The 16775-nt window shown below is 54.6% G+C and overlaps 3 protein-coding genes across 3 annotated transcripts; 2 read left to right on the top strand and 1 right to left on the bottom strand.

Annotated features, from left to right (window-relative positions):
- Nucleotides 1-1814: 1814 nt before the first annotated feature.
- Nucleotides 1815-8681, top strand: BJ171DRAFT_492272 (uncharacterized protein). Its single transcript, XM_053109799.1, has 22 exons — nt 1815-2105; nt 2333-2447; nt 2707-2858; nt 2970-3081; nt 3186-3283; nt 3403-3473; nt 3558-3622; nt 3732-3844; nt 3998-4061; nt 4160-4304; nt 4478-4756; nt 4857-4991; nt 5127-5261; nt 5389-5562; nt 5726-5844; nt 5980-6144; nt 6243-6479; nt 6745-6894; nt 7030-7411; nt 7555-7740; nt 7905-7963; nt 8067-8681. Exons 1-22 carry the CDS (start codon nt 2035-2037, stop codon nt 8184-8186), a joined length of 3147 nt encoding a protein of 1048 aa, XP_052970054.1. The 5' UTR covers nt 1815-2034; the 3' UTR covers nt 8187-8681.
- Nucleotides 8682-10145: 1464 nt separating this feature from the next.
- BJ171DRAFT_565702 (uncharacterized protein) lies at nt 10146-11758 on the top strand (the record flags this gene model as incomplete). The annotated part of the gene is made up of 2 exons (XM_053113364.1): nt 10146-10382; nt 10464-11758. The coding sequence occupies exons 1-2, from the start codon at nt 10178-10180 to the stop codon at nt 11756-11758; spliced, it is 1500 nt and encodes a 499-aa protein (XP_052970053.1). The 5' UTR covers nt 10146-10177.
- Nucleotides 11759-13002: 1244 nt separating this feature from the next.
- BJ171DRAFT_492267 (uncharacterized protein) lies at nt 13003-13561 on the bottom strand. Its single transcript, XM_053109798.1, has one exon. The coding sequence runs from the start codon at nt 13546-13548 to the stop codon at nt 13030-13032; it is 519 nt and encodes a 172-aa protein (XP_052970052.1). The 5' UTR covers nt 13549-13561; the 3' UTR covers nt 13003-13029.
- Nucleotides 13562-16775: the final 3214 nt, after the last annotated feature.

Below are 16775 nucleotides of genomic sequence, written 5' to 3'. Positions count from 1 at the left end.
GTTGACAATCTCTTTGATTTCGCTGGTTTGGGAAGCATGGTGTTGAATACACTCGGTCGATCCCTGAGGCGACGGACACCTGAGACGACGATCGACTGGCAGGGGTGCTGCGCTGCGGGAGTGGGACACATGCGTTTGGGATTGAATAATGTTGGTTTATTAAAATGTCAAGTTTCTTTTGGGTCGTTAAGACAGGTTCGCGTTGGCTAAGATTGGGAGATGCCAAGGGCAATGTTTGGGATAAGGGGTACTGTATATCTAGTTTAAAAAAGGGCTGAGGTAGATACAAGATACAGGTCGCAAGGTGGATCTGTACCCTCGGTGCAACACCGGTAGCGGACGGACGGAGGATATCGCACAGGTTGTACACGGACGAGTAGCAACTTGGGGAAGCCATCACAGGTGACTGGATGCTGCCGTCAACGGAGCACGGGCCGCTGGGATGCACCCGCAGAGGATTCGATAGAGGCACGGAGCACGGGCCGTTGCCGAGCATTGAGGCGATGTGTGGAGGCACGGGTCCACGGAGAGAGCGCAAGCAGAGCCAGGTGGAAACACGGGCCCACCATGGGAGAGTCAGCACAGGCAGTGGAAACACGGGCCCACTGGGGATTGGAACTAGGCGGAAGCACGGGCCCGCCGGGCAGTCGACGATGACGGAAATGCAAGCTGGAACACGGGCCCAGCGAATGAGGCAATCGGGTACTTGAAGAGTGGGAACACGGGCCCACAGTGAGCGGCGGCAGAGATTGGCTATCGGCGAGAGCACGGGCTCGCATGGCATTGGATAGTTTCCAGCCAGGAAGAATCACGGGCCTTCGAGAGGAAACGGTGCGAGAACACAGGCTCGCATCAAAAGCGGAGGCCAGCAGGAAGCACGGGTCCTGTCAGGGACGGGAAGCTCGGATGCCCAAGGAAGCACAGGCCCTTGGGCGGCGATGGCGGCGATGGCGGCGATCGAGAGCACGGGCTCGATGCAAGGATGGACAGGATTCCGAGAGCACGGGCTCGGACTGGGGGGATCGTAGTCGGCAACGGCACGGGCGTTGTCGGTCGAGGGGTATACTGTCGGCAGAAGCACGGGCCTGCGGCGACGGAGGAGGGCTTGAGGAAGAAACGGCAAGCAGAACACGGGCCACTTGTCGGGCGTTGCGGCGAGGACAAAGGAATCGGGCCAAATGGCCGAGAAAGAAGATAACTGCCCAAGTGGGTCAGTGGCATTGAATTCGAGAATAAAAAGATGGCCATAGAGTGGGAGTGCACATGTTGAGATATTGAGCGCGCATTGATGGTTTTTTGCGAGGTTTTCTGTTGGACGGGAACGGTGTGCGCCGCATTCATGGGTATACATGGCCGGAGCCAAGGACAGGGGTATGGTGAAATGGCAGGCAGCACGAGGAACGAGGACTGCTAATCACCTGCACGGAGCGGCACAGACGCCGTTGGTTAGACCCAACCGCAATGCACAGTTTCCTTGCTGGATGCGACAGGTTCTGAGCAGCCAAGCATGTCCTGAGAGTGCATGAGATGCGGCCGAGCTGGATACTCACTATCAGACGACATCGTGGGAGGCCCGAGGCTGCAGCGCTGCAGCTGGGTCGAGATGCAAGCCGCAGAGGCAAGCAGGTGTCTTGAGCGAAAGCAGAGCCGGGTTGGGGTGGGAGGAATGCCGTACCCACGGGCAGGTTTTATCCGTCGGCGGCGCGTCGGGCGGGCGGAGATTGTTGGGCCAACAGCAGCGCGCACGTGATCCATTTGTCCCGGAATGGCAGTGCCGCAAGCAAACCCAGCCCGGTGTTTGTTGATCGCGGGCTGGGTTTTGCTTGCGGTGTCAACCGATCGTCAACATCGCTCCAGCCCAGGCAGAGCCAGGCGGACGAGGCAGAGGCACACGGAAGCAGGCGCAAGCGGACAGAGCGCTTCAACACTCGGCAGACGCAGTCGGCAGTCTCTCTGAAACTCGACAGCCAATCCCCACAGTCCCTCTGCGACTCGACAACTGTTCCCGCAGCCGCTCTCGCAGACACCAAACAGATGGATGCTCCCGAGGCCTTTCCTCTGCACGGACCTGGCCACACCGAAGCCGTCTTCAACCGCACTGGAGAGTAAGCCCCGCCATCGCCGTCGCCATCGCCGTCGCCGCCACCGTCGCCTCCGTTGTCGCCATCATCAATATTGCTCCCGCCGCGGCGTCTCCGATGTCCAAACATCAACTTGCAGCGGTCCCCTACTCTCCAGCCACTCTTGGCTCGGCTGGTGATGTTTGTCTAACCGCTGTCTCAACGGCCTTGCTTTCTGCTCCGCCTGGACCCGCTGCCACCGCCTGCTGCAGTCGCCTGATCAGCTGTGGTCAGGGGCGTGTGGCTATCCACAGCTATCCCGACTTGGGCGGCGACCCACTCAAAGTCACCTTTGACAAATCCTCGCCATCATGTCTGGCCGTGCATGTAAATATCCTTCCGAAACTCTGATCTAAAGCCCGAGACTCGCTCCAATTGACCATGCCGCCTCACTGCGGCCGCGTCCATTGGATGTCCAGCACCTCCACTCACGGAACTGTTTGCTGATGCGCACTGGGTGGGTGTGGTTCCCTGCCGTGGTCTGATCATATGTGTTGCTGCGGTCCAACTCAACCCTCATGCCTCAACTCGCTCAACTCAACTCAACTCTCAATTCTCAACTCGCCGCTGCGTTGTCGATAAACAGCACGGCAAGATTGTCGTTGGCATGACAGATGGTCACGTCGGCCTCTACAATGCCGCCACATTGAAGCTCGTGCGGCCGCTCGCAAGACTTGCTCTGGCCGTCACCTGTCTGGATTTCCATCCAAGCGGAGACTTGATGGCTGTGGGTGCCGAGTAGGTTTCTCCCTGGGCCCAGCACACTCGATCCTGAGCACTGCCACGATCGCATCCGCACAAATGATGCGGTCATCTCCGCTCATCAAACGCTGACCTGCTACTTGCCAGGGACGGAGAGATCCGTTTGATCAACACCGACAACATCAAAGACGTGAAAGTCTTGAGCGGACATGCGCCCATCGTTCGATCTGTCGCATTCAATCCGAAAGGCACTGTATTGGTAGGCATTTCCATCGGATCTTGTTCCGTGATCTCGACGCGCCGCCACCACAGTAGATGCGAGCGAAACCTGGATAATCAATCCCGGGCATCCGCTGTCTCTAGGCCTCCTCAAGTTCCGACGGATCTATCCGAATCTGGAACGTGTCTGATGGATCATGCATGCGAACCATCGCAAACGCCATCGCCAAGACCCCGGCCGAGTAAGATGGCACTTTCCTGACTACCGTCCACCGACCCACAGTCTTTGCAATCCGGCGCTGACTGACTCGGCCATTGCACCAACCTCGACACCGCTAACGCTACCAAACCTTGTGTTTAGATCGCATATTCTCTCGCGGATAGCTTGGAAGCCAGACGGATCTCTCTTTGCCATCCCAGGAAAGGACGGAGGTACGCACGAGCATGCGTTGCCGAGCAACCTCTGTCTCACAGCCTTCGTCTTTGCTGACTCATGGAAATCACACATTCTGCCAGATATTCTCATGTTCCAGACGGATTCGTGGATCCAGGCCACACCCATCTCGCACAACCACGACCTGGTACGGCCACGAGCACACACCGCTGCTCTGCGGCGCACATTAATTCTCAGCATGCCTGTCTGATCCAGCTGTGGTGATGCTGCTCTGACTCGATGCGTCTATCACCCAGCCTTTCATCGTCGTTGCTTGGTCCGGAAGCGGCGAATATCTTGCAGCGGCCGCTTTGGACGGCTATGTCGGCGTTTGGCGAGCCAAACAATCAAAACCGCAGCTTGTCAGCTCGTAAGCATCTCAAGTCGGATGTGACGTCCATGCGCACTCGTCCATGCGCACTCGTCCATGCGCACTCTCCATATCTTTCGACTACCTCCTCTGATGACTTTCCAAAGATTTTTGTTCCATATCACTGACATTTGTGTCCTGGACATCTTTCAGCCAAACGCTCAAGCATCGAGTGACCAGCCTTGCTTGGAATCCCTCACAAAACGCACTGGGCATGGTAACCACGACTGCATACGCAATCGTAGCTGCGACCATGGCGACTATTGTGCAGAATCGGCATTACAACTCTCCTCGACCATGCACCTTCTTTCGCAGGCCACATGCAACGGATATGTACATTTGTGGTCAGAGGTGATTCCAGCTGGTCACCCTGAGCCCTTTGCAAATGGCGCTGGGGTTTCGACCCAGAGCGAGGACTTCCTCGACCCGAGCGATCGCAGTGACCTCGTTGCCGATAAAGGTGACCATCCACTCGAAATCAGTCGATTGGTTTGATCGGCAGTCTGACTTTGGCCCCGCATATGGCTGCCCGCGATCCGTTCGAGGATTTGATCGGCAGTGGTTCTCACGCGATGGCGTTTTGCGCCCCATCCACCGTCTTTTATCGGCAATACCACCAAATCACCCTTGCAGGCATCCGCGATCAAGGCGATATTGAACTGGAGGAGCAACTCTTTGGTAGCGACTTTGACGAAGACGAGCCGGCGGAGGATGACGATAATTTTGTCGTTGATGACGATGGCGCTGGATACGTGCATCGGCTCGAGACTTCCAAAGACATGCGCCGCTACTACGACAGCGAGCGAACTAGGATCGACCGACAGGTCGGCGGACGACGGCAATATGGCTTGGAAATCCAAGCTCCCTTCCAGCCGAGCTCAACCACGCTCAAGGGCGATCGCAAATATCTCGGTGAGCCATCGCTCTCTTCCTCGGTGGTGTCCTCTTGGTTCGAAGCCGAGGCGAGCTGCACATTCTCACAAATTGGCCATGTCTCCCCGATTTATCACAGCGGTCGATCTCTCCGGTGTCATCTATGCGATCCAGGACAAGAAGATGGATCAAATGATCCATCTGGAGTTTTTCGACAAGAGCCGGCGCTCTGTCCACTTTTCCGACGATCGCAATTTTAGCATGGCCGTGCTGGGTATGTCCACTTGACCGACCGAGGTGTTCTGCTCTTGCGCCCCGTTGACTCGCTGAGCCCAACGCATCGGTCCGCCAGTCTCGTTTTCAGAGTGATCGCTCATTTGGCTGAATACCCCTCCACTCGGACACACAGGTACCTCTGGTGCGGCTTTCGCTTCTGAAACAAGCGGCAGCTACCGTAGCACACTGATGTTCAAGTCGTATGACACCTGGGGCGGCAACTCTCTGGACTGGAAAATCGAGCTCCCTGCAAAGGAAAACATCAAAGGTATACTTGTATGCCCAAGCTGGGCTCCGAGCGACCTGAGCTCGACTTTGCTGTCCCATCTCCATCCTTCCGCTTCCTGCCAATCTGGACCACGTCTCATCGCCCCTCCGAAACTCCCTTGCCCCAGCCTTGGCCATGACAGCAAGCTCCATCACGGTGTTCACGGATCAGTACTATCTGCGCCACTTTTCTCACTCGGGGCTGCAATTGGGCATCCAGTCACTCAAGAGTCCTGTTGTCGCCATGAGTGGCTGGGGAAATGTCCTCGTCATTGCCCGTCATGAGGGCGGGACCTACCACGGTAAGTATCGCCGTCCGCAAGCAAGGGATCAGCCTGCCTTCAGAGTTCATATGGCGAGCAAACCAGCTGTTGGTTCGAGTCGATGCCACGGCGTGGGTTTGATGCCGCAGTGCCCGAGATGCACTGGCAGCACATGGCCATTCACTATCATATCCATTCGCAGGCGAGCAAAATCTCGGCTATCTCATCATCAGCGCCTCAAGTCTCAGAATCCTCCAGATTGGCGAGCTGCCCATTAGCCCCAATGCGACACTGCAGTGGATTGGCTTCTCAGAGCTGGGTGTATGTGTACCGCAGCACACTTTGTATTCTCCCGCGATGCAACTGGGCACTATTGCCGATGGGGGAGGGCATGGAGCGCAGATGGCTGCGAGCGATTGTTGACTCACGTTCAATTCGCAACATATCCTGTGTTAGATGCCAGCGACTTACGACTCGCAAGGCATTATGCGAATCTTGGAGCGCCACAAAAGTCGTGCCTGGGTGCCTGTCTTTGATGCACAGGCGGTCATGAACGGCCGCGCAGAGTCCTACTTTGCAGTCGGTGTCACGGAGACGCAGTTCATCTGTGTTGTTCTGAAGGTAGTATCGCTTCAGCAAGGATTTGCTGCATCTCCAAGCAACTTCCCAACCTGTGCGCGAGCTAACCCGTCGTTGTCCACATATGTTGATTTTGGCAGGGTAAGGAGAAGCACCCCAGCTTCCCTCGACCAACCCTGACTGAGTTCCCGATCCAGATACAGTTCATTGCTGCTGATTCGAGCGACACACAACTGGAGGAGAGGCTGTTTCGGTCCTCGCTGCTCTCCAGCCATGCCGAGGGCGAGAGTCACGAGAGCGGGACTTTTGAAGAGAAAGAGGCCGAGCTCGTTCGGAAAGAAGCCGACATGGACAAGATTCTGATTCAGCTCATGCAGGTATATCTCGGAGACGCAGGAGGGTGTCCGATGAGGTTGTGATGCTTCGCCTGGCGGTCAGCGAAACACCACACCCTTGATGTGAAGTGGCTTCTCCCTTTCTTGGTTGCCATACTGTTGTCGCTGGTGTTCGTGTCTATTTCATTCGACGCTTTCGATAGACCTTGCCTTCCTTGCTCTGGATCTTGGAGACAACGCTTGCGATAGCGGAGGATCGGATGTGGACTTGATTACCCATGCTCCATGCGCTTTCCGATTGCACCAGGGAGCATGCACGACCGATCCACCCAACACCAACAAGTTCCTTGAGTTGTGCTCGCGACTTCATTTGCTCAAAGCGTATGATGCTGCGGCACAGCTGGCGCTCTATCATCAGCTCCACTCGCTTTCTGAGCGAGTCGCTGTGCTCAAGGAGGTAAGCAGTGAAGCATCAATCCGTCTCACTTTGACTCGGTTAATGGCAGCGGTGGCAGTGATCCCACGGACGTTTCTCCAAGGCTCGTCAGTGCATCCCAAAACTCACGGTGCCATATGTCCATTTTATCGCCAGAGAAAATACAGAGAAACACTCCGGCGCGAACAACAGTCGGCGCCCGGATTCCCGAGCCGCGCACCGGTGAGCTCGCCGGAAAGCGCCGCCCATATCATCCGACCGGCCGAGAAACAGCCCCCGTCTACACCCAAAAGTCCGAATCTACTTCGTCAAAACATCGATGCCATCCGTGCACGCAAGCAACGCGAAAGTCAAACACCGACGTCGTCTGTGAATCGAATTGCTCCGCCGCCTCAGCACGCAGACGCAGACGCAAACGCAGACGTAGACGCAGACGACTACAATGATAACGATGATACCGTGATGGACGTCGAGAAGGAGAACTATGGTCTCGACCAGGACGACGGCTTCGCGCCCCCGGCTTCGCGCCCATCTTCAGGTTTGTCGGCTGGTGGATGTTTCAAAGCGTATCGCCTCAGATTTCGGCCGCTGTGGATCGTCATTCGCTGCCCGTAGCAGGTCGCGGTTACCGTGCAAGCCTTTCCTGATTCAAGAGACACTCGTCCTTTGATCGAATCGCAGGAAGCAGCAATGCCCTTCTGCAGTCGCCGACCCCAAAGTCATCAAAGAACCCATTTGCCCTGTCCAGTCGGCTGCAGGCTTCCTCTCCGGTCGCCAAGACCGCTGTCAAGGGACCTGTGCCAGCAATCTGGGAGAGTTTCCAGGGCAAGTCTCCCAAACCGGCTGCTGCCCGCAGGGAGAATGAGCGTAAGTTTTGGGCCGGCGAAAGTAGAACCCCTTGGTTCATGCCGGTGCAGAACCGACTGAATCCTATGGAGAGTGCTAGTGTCGACATGTGCTTCTACATGTGTTTACTAAACTCTCCAAGAGCACTTGCTGACCACACCGCACCACTTCCTCATCTGCGACAGACTCGGCCAAAAAGAAGCGCAGTCAGCCCAGTATATCGGGCGTCTTTCGCAAGACGGAGGTAAGGCGTTGCCGAAGGAGCTCTCCATTCGATACATAATCCAGACGACGCGAGCCTGTCAAACCACCCGTGTTGATGTCGAACACGTCCACCATGGCGACAGGATGAGCCACTTGACAAGCGTCCAAGGGTTCAAGATGACATTGAGGAAGACGCGATCGAGGCGGCCGATGTAAGCCTAGCGACTGTGTCGCTCACCCGCAGCAAGTTGCAGTTGGAATGAACATCCTCAATGGCTTGGTGCACAGTCGCTCACGGCTGACCCTGCTGATGGATACGGTTCTCACAGCCTGCTTCGGAGCAGACAACGAACACTGTCAGCTCAAGAAGACGCCTTATTCAAGACAGCGACGACGACGAGGCCGACGATGATGCGCCTGTCGTCAAGCGAGACAAGGGCAAGGGACGGGCGGTTCAAGAGAGCCCGCCCAAGCTCAGGGGCCTGGGCCGACTGGATGACTTCATGTTCAGCCGCAACTGAGCATGTCTTTTGCGGTGTGAGGGAGGGGGGTGGGCTGTGCTCGCAGAACATGCACGGGCTTTGGGATACAAACACATATGTCATTCCTACATCTACAACCAAAGCCACAGCTACAACCACGCAGACGTGGCGGATGTGTTTCCGCTTGTTTCTTCAAGATCTTGTGTGGGGATGGGTTGGCCGGGCGATCAGTCACGAGAGAACTTACCATGTCATAACTGCCTCTCTCAGGTGAACTCAGGAGTCCACATCAGTGCAGTGGAAACGATGCACATTCCCTGGTGTGTATGTGATCTTGGAGCTGAATATATATCTTGAGAAGTAAGCAATATTCGAACTCAGATGGAATTGAGAAGAATCGAAGTGAATCAGCCTCGTTTGTGGTGATCACTATACTACTCAATATCCTCGAGGTGGGACGTTAAATGAAGGAAGGCTGCAGCATCAAGTCAACCGAGGAGAATGAAGATGCGGAGACTCTCTCGATCAATGTGTGTATATCCTTTCATCGAGGATAGCCTGATGTTACTGTTGTGACTGTATCTTGAGGAGGATTGTCTTGATCACCACCCGTAAATAAATCAGATCCAATGAAATCAAAGAGTGAGCATCATTGCCTCGAGCTGGATGAGGAAGACTGACTGTGGCAAATGAATGGTGTTTGAGGCATTCGAGTGAACTTGTGATGAATGTCACAGCGTCAGTGAGTTGCCTTTAGTTGGGTTGTCGGATTGACAGAGCTCCAACTGCATATCAATCCCCTTGAGGAGTCGAGATACTTGAGGCTTTGGTGCCGTCTGTGTTCCCGATATCTGATACGAGACTTGCGAATGGTCCTGACGATGATTGGCCACTTGGCGTGCTGTGTGGCGAGAGCAATTATCGGCACACCAGAGATGTTGCACATCCGATGTCATATGAAATCACCATTAATGGGCGAGCAAACATCGGTCTTGAGATATCCAGAGGGACCGAGACAATACTGTCCGACTTGATGACTGGAATTCATGGCCACATATGACATCGCTGCCTCTTCTTTCATCGACCCCTATCTCTCATTGGCTCTGTCCATCGGCAACTTGACATGCTTGCACCTGCTTTCACTTTACAGCACGGCTGGCATCTGCGCTTTCCATTCCACTTGATCATCTGATGTGACCTACTTTCTGAAAGCCAAGGCTTTAAAATCCCCAAGAACATGCTCCATCACATTTGCGCCCAGTCTCAGTCCACTTCCGCAGTTCACGACTGAGTCTGATCGACTCTGTGCTGTGCATGTAAAGGCCGCCTCACTTTGTTCTGCACTTTCAAACACATTGAGTGTCCCTTCCACTGTCATTGCCACCACAGTACCACGAAGCTTTGATGTGGGGCTTCGCACAGTTGATCCTGGACAAGATCTTTGGATTCTCTCATCCGACGATCAAGCTGGCATTGGTTTTGGATTGCTCCGAGATGCAAAGGAATGAGATGCCAATGATCTGGCTCGGACGGCGAGAATGCGGGCTCGATTCCATGATCGATTCCATGTTCAATGACTGTGGCAGTGTTGTGGCAGTATATGTGGCAACAGCGACTCCAGCCAGCAAACCATCGGATCGAGCCAGGCTTGTGTGTGTGTGTTCGATGGCCAGGGTTTGGCCTGCCAGGGTTTGGCTTGCTTCGCCACAACCTGCCTCTCTGTCTCCTGTCCATCTCCGTCACCCACTTGCCTCCCTCCTGCCTCCGTCAACATGGCCAGCATGAATGAGCCTGGTTCAACCACGACATCATCAACCACCCACCAAAGCCAAGCTGAAGCCAGCACAACCTCGTCGATGCCCGATATCACCCAGCTCTCGCTCGAACACAACCCAGATATCTTCACCATCATCTGCTGCAACGACACCTTCCAGCTTGCCCTCGACCACAACACCATCAAGATCCTCCTCCGAGTGTGTAAGCGAGCCCGTCCTGTCCTAAGCTCCAAGGTGGTTCGCTTCCACAAATGGTGTCAGAATGCAGGACTGTGTCATCCAGATGGGCGGCTACGGATCGGCCTCACCCCCGGCGACCAAATCGCCCTCTCGCTGCATTGCGCGAATCCAGGCTCAGCCGACCGATCCTGGCTGGAAGATCAAGCATACCAGGGCAATGCATCGGCCTCGTATTTCCTGGCACGGATCCTCCAAGTCGATCTCGACAGGGAAGCAGTCGATGACGATGAACCTGAAGAGAATAACAAGCGTCAGCAGCTCATCCAATACCTGAATGACGCAGCCCACACAAACCACGCAATGGCTCAGTTCCACCTAGCCGGATGTTATCTCAACGGACTTGGAGTCGACCAAGATCAAGCCAAGGCTGTCGAGTTGTATCGCAGTCTTGCAAAACGCGGAATCCCTCAGGCTCATATTGCCCTTGGTCGATGCTACGAAAGTGGCGAAGGTGTCGAACAAGACTACGACACAGCCATCGAGTGGTACTCAAAGGCTCCCGACAAGGGCAGCGAAGACGGTCGACTCCATATCGTGTTCCTCCGTGGCTGGCTCTCGTTCATCGGCCATGGTGTCGAACAGAGCGATGTCGCTGCTCTTGGTCACTGGCAGGAGGTCAGCACCAAGTCTACCGATCCGATCATCAAACCCATCGCCACCCACATGGTCGGATGGATGCACTACCTCGGCCGGGGCACCGTTCAAGACAAGCAGAATGGTGTCAAGATCATCCGAGAGAACAAGTCGGATGTGTTCAAGCTCGGAGAGGACGAGTGTCTGGCATATTGGAGTTCAACCTCATCCGACTCACCCGTAGCCTGCAAATTCTTCAATCTCTGCCAGATGGGATCCGACAGAGACTGGCTTTGCAGGCACTTGATGGCCGTGTGTCTGTTCCATGGATTCGGAACCATGCAAGACCGGATGGAGGCAGCCAGTATCTTTGAGCAACTCGCCAACGAAGGCCACAGCGACAGCCAGTACTGGATCGGTGATTGCTACTTGAATGGTCGTGGTGTATCGAAAGACAACAAGCAGGCATTCGAGTGGTACAACAAGTCGGCCGACCAAGACAACTCGTACGGGCAGTGGACGGTTGGTTGGTGCTACGACAATGGACATGGAGTCGCGCAGGACCATCTGAAAGTTGTCGAGTGGTATCGCAAGTCGGCTGAGCAGGGCAATCGATACGCACAAAATTACCTCGGTGAATGTTACCAATATGGAGACGGCGTCCCAGAGAATATCGACACCGCCATCACCTGGTTCCGCAAGTCCGCCGAACAAGGTCATCAAAGCGCCATCGATAGACTCAAGAAACTCGGCCAATGGCCCTGATCCCCGAGTCCCTCCCGAGTTCCACTCCCAAACAACAAAATCACAACACCAACCTTGCAAGCAGCCAAGCAAATCGCGCCGCCACCACCCACCATGATACCAAAGAGTGGACTTGCAAAGTGGTTCCGATGAAGCGGCAATGGCCGAGTGATGTTGTATTTGACAGTCAACACATCCAATACATCCAATACATCCAATACATCCAATATACAATAGTGCTGTCTCAGAACAATCGCTGATGCTGATCGACCGAGAGAACATCGAGTGACTCGATAACGACAACTCGACCACTATCATCGATACTCGTTCTGCAACCATAGATACCGAGCACGACCCAGACCATCCCACGCCACATGGTACCGACAAATGGATGCAAAGGCGACGAATGGCCTGTATCCAAACGGACAGCGGTTCGCCTCTCCAGCCGCCAAAATAAGAAAATGGCCACACTGCAGCTTTCTGGTCCACCCTCGATCCAACCCAGGGACGCCGAGGCACGCCAGCGTATGTGGTCAGATCATGGGAGGATGAGACCAGTCCACTGGAGTGCAGCCTGGCGACTGAGAGAGGACTCTTTGGACCACGAATGACAAGTACCACTTCCTCTCGATCCACAACTGCCAGGACACGAGCATCATCAAGAGCGATCTCGTCCGTATCTATGCCCACCTCAATGCCAGTGACCATGACTTGACCAGTTCACCGACAAGGCCGATGCCACCATGGGCTACCAGTTCGAGTTTCCAGTGTGGAAGGAGCCACCACTCTCAAACATCCTTGTCCATACGCAAGAGAAGCCCGAGTTGATCCACTTGACCAAATGACATGATCGAGATGCCGGACTTGTACCTTCCTCAGTTGCGATCTCATTGAGGTCTGGATGGACTGGAGTTGCAACGGTCATCATCACTCAGAGTTCCACCAGCGATAATGCGGGAGAAGGCAGTGCCTCAAGATGTCCGCGACAACTAGTGTCTGCTCTCGATTGGGTCCATGACCAAGTGCGGTGTGGACTGTCATAGATTGTGAGGGATTTGGACTCGCTTCGGGTTCGGCAGCCGCAAAACAGGATCGTCGCACACCGCAACACCAGAGCCGTCCTCCAGTACGAATATCACACACAATCTGATCGGACGAAGTGAGATGTCGGAAGTAGGAGATAGAAAGCTGGATTGGAAGAAAACTAACCGAAACGGAGTGGAGTGGAGTGGAAAATATAGAGAATATTACCAGGAGAAAGAACACATGACACTGAGCAACTCCATGCCGAGCTACCTCGAGAATCGGCCAAAAGTGTACTCGAACGAATCGCTGAACACAACTCGACATCCCTTCGGAAGCCCGGAAATCACCTTTCTAAGTCTGAAAGAGTTAGCATATCGGCCAAACATGCCATCCAACAGGGAATGATGTGATGGCCTTATACTTGAATCCAAGTGCAGTGTCTTGAGAGAGGGAAGCCTGTCGACGAGTCCGCTGACTCTCTGTATCGATCGAGGGACGTAAAGAATCTCGAGCTTGGGATACGAGGGAATGCCATCCAGCGACTCCAATTCGCAGCAAGCTTGCAAGTCGAGGACTTTGAGGGAGCTTTGACTGACACGCAGATCGGCCAGGCGCACAAATTGAGTTGAGAGAACGAGATGAATGAGGTTTGGCATGCTTGGGAGTTGGGTCAAGATATTGTGGGGTTTATGGGTGGAGATTGTGAGCTTGGTGAGGGATGGGAGCGCCTCCGGGACGTCCACGAGAGTCTCGACACTGGCTGGAATGTCGAGCTCGAGCAACATTGGCACATTTGACAGTCCAGTGAGTGAGGTTAGTCGGCCGAAGCGAGGCAGGCTGAGCGCTGTGAGCGAGGGCAGTTTCTTCGGCATGCCAGCCAGGGATTCGACAGACTCGGGAAGTTTTAGAGTTTGTAGCTTTGACATCTCAGGTATTCCTTTGAGCGACTTGAGTTCAGTGCATCCACTCAGGTCGAGTGTTGGAAGGGTGGGCAGTTCCTTCGGCATGCCTTCCAGAGACTCGATGGACTTGGGTAGCTGGAGTGTCACCAACTTTGGCATCTCAGGCATTCCCTTCAGCGACTTGAGTTCAGTGTATCCACTCAAGTCGAGTGTTGGAAGGGTGGGCAGTTCCTTCGGCATGCCTTCCAGAGACTCGATGGACTTGGGTAGCTGGAGTGTCACCAACTTTGGCATCTCAGGCATTCCCTTCAGCGACTTGAGTTCAGTGCATCCACTCAGGTCGAGTGTTGGAAGGGTGGGCAGTACTTTCGGCATGTCCTCCAGGGACTCGATGGACTTGGGGAGTTGAAGTGTCTCCAATTTTGGCATCTCAGGCATTCCCTTGAGTGATTTGAGTTCAGTGCATTCTCTCAAATCAAGCCATGTAAGCATGGGCGGCTCCCTTGGAATGCCTTCGAGGGACCAAATGGACTTAGAGAGTTGAAGTGTCTCCAACTTTGGCACCTCAGGCAGTCCTTTGAGTGACTTGAGTTCACTGCATCCACTCAGGTTGAGCCTCGTAAGCATGGGTAATACTTCCGGAATGCCTTCCAGGGAGTCGATGAACTTGGGTAGCTGGAGTGTCTTCAACTTTGGCATCTCAGGCATTCCCTTCAGCGACTTGAGTTCACTGCATTCTCTCAGATCGAGCCATGTAAGCATGGGCTGCTCCCTCGGCATGCCTTCCAGGGACTCGATGGACTTGGGGAGTCCAAGTGTCTCCAACTTTGGCATCTCAGGCATTCCCTTGAGTGACTTGAGTTCACTGCATCCACTCAGGTTGAGCCTCGTAAGCATGGGCAATACTTCCGGAATGCCTTCCAGGGACTCGATGGACTTGGGGAGTCCAAGTGTCTTCAACTTTGGCATCTCAGGCATTCCCTTCAGCGACTTGAGTTCACTGCATTCTCTCAGATCGAGCTTTGTAAGCTTGGGCAGGACATTCGGCATGCCTTCCAGGGACCCAATGGACTTGGGTAGCTGAAGTGTCATCAACTTGGGCATCTCGGGCAATCCATTGAGTGACTTGAGTTCAGTGCATTCTCTCAAATCAAGCCATGTAAGCATGGGCGGCTCCCTTGGAATGCCTTCGAGGGACCAAATGGACTTAGAGAGTTGAAGTGTCTCCAACTTTGGCACCTCAGGCAATCCATTGAGTGACTTGAGTTCAGTGCATTCTCTCAAATCGAGCCATGTAAGCATGGGCAGCTCCCTCGGCATGCCTTCCAGGGACTCGATGGACTTGGGGAGTCCAAGTGTCTCCAACTTTGGCATCTCGGGCAATCCATTGAGTGACTTGAGTTCAGTGCATTCTCTCAAATCGAGCCATGTAAGCATGGGCAGCTCCCTCGGCATGCCTTCCAGGGACTCGATGGACTTGGGGAGTCCAAGTGTCTCCAACTTTGTCATCTCAGGCATTCCCTTCAGCGACTTGAGTTCAGTGCATCCACTCAGGTTGAGCCTCGTAAGCATGGGCAGCTCCCTCGGCATGCCTTCCAGGGACTCGATGGACTTGGGGAGTCCAAGTGTCTCCAACTTTGGCATCTCAGGCATTCCCTTCAGCGACTTGAGTTCAGTGCATCCACCCAGGTCGAGTGCTGTAACTTTGGGCAGCTCCCTTGGCATGCCTTCCAAGCTGATCAGTGGATCAGCCATCTGATAATTATGCATGATGGTCAGCTCTTGGATATTGGAGAGTGTCTTGGGCCATCCGGACACTTCCATAAACGACACATTCTCGAGTGCCAGTTGCCTTCCCCTTGCGCTGTCGATCCCTGGGATGTCGAATGGTATAAGCTTGGAGACATAGGTGTTTCCGTCTGTGCGTCGAATTGGTCGAATCGTGGAACCGTACCATCCTTCGACCACTATCGGCCACTGAATTTGAAAGTTTTGGCTTTCAGCGATGGTTGTCATATCCTCGACGGATAGCTGCTTGGATCCATTTGGCTTTGCTTCCTCGGGGAAGTGGAACTCTGGATCGGTCACCTGACAGTATCGTTGCACTCGGTTGAACAACCGTCTGTCTCGATAGGCTTCAGTCCAGAGCTCATTCTCCTTCTCCAGCATCGATGAGTTGGTTGGCATGTGCTGGTTCCGGCGAAGTGCATAGTAGAGGAGCCCTTGCGCCACTTTCAACCGATCGATGGAGGGATCGACACCTTCGAACAGGAATTCGGGTGTGATTTGCAATTTAGGGAATAGCAACCGTTCCCTTACTTTGCCGGTGTTGAGGATGGCCCGAGTCTGCTTTGAGACCCTGACTAGTTTTGCGAGCAAAGGTACACTCGCAGCGCGAATGAAAGCTTCATTTGTGACCAGGATGGTGAGCAGGTCGAAGCGAGCGAGGTCATCTTGAACAGCCAGCGATGCCATCGGTGCTCCTTGGGTAGCAGATGGCTTGGTGGGTGGAGGGGCGGAGTGGGTGGGGCTTGTCATGAGCGAGACAGCAACAGGAGGACGGATGGAGGCAAGATGGGAAGACGGAAGCAGGGGGGCGACAGGAGGGAGACAGCCGAGGAGAAACAGAGCGCCCTCGTCGATGATACCGATGTGGCTTAGGATACCGGCGTCACACTGCCCGATGTTCCAGACACATGTGCCACCGTGTGTGACAGAAACTCGGTTCCATCCACACAACATTCGATCCACAGAACAACACTCCCTGGTGTTCCTGGATATCATGGGAGAAGCTCTGGGACAGGATCGAGGAGCGCACCCCATGCACGATCACCCTCAGGCTCCTGGAGGCCATGTTCGACGATGTGAAGATCCAAGTCGTCAGCAAGAGTCGTCGGTCCAATCCGGTCTGGCTGCAGAAGGGACTGATTCAAGGATCGGTGCTGAGCCCGCTGATGTTCAGCGTGTTCATCGACGACCTCCCTGGGAAACTCCGGGCAGACGGTGGAACGACCCTAACCACCACCCGAGGACGAGCCGTCCAGGTCAACTCGCTGTGGTTTGCCGACGATGGGGTGCTCATCTGCCGCCCCAACCAGACCCAGCGCCTC

This window comes from Polychytrium aggregatum (assembly GCF_025602895.1).
Source record: "Polychytrium aggregatum strain JEL109 chromosome Unknown BJ171scaffold_6, whole genome shotgun sequence".
Taxonomy (NCBI): domain Eukaryota; kingdom Fungi; phylum Chytridiomycota; class Chytridiomycetes; order Polychytriales; genus Polychytrium; species Polychytrium aggregatum.
Note: the sequence above shows the minus strand (reverse complement) of the source record. Positions and strands in the feature narration are given on the sequence as shown.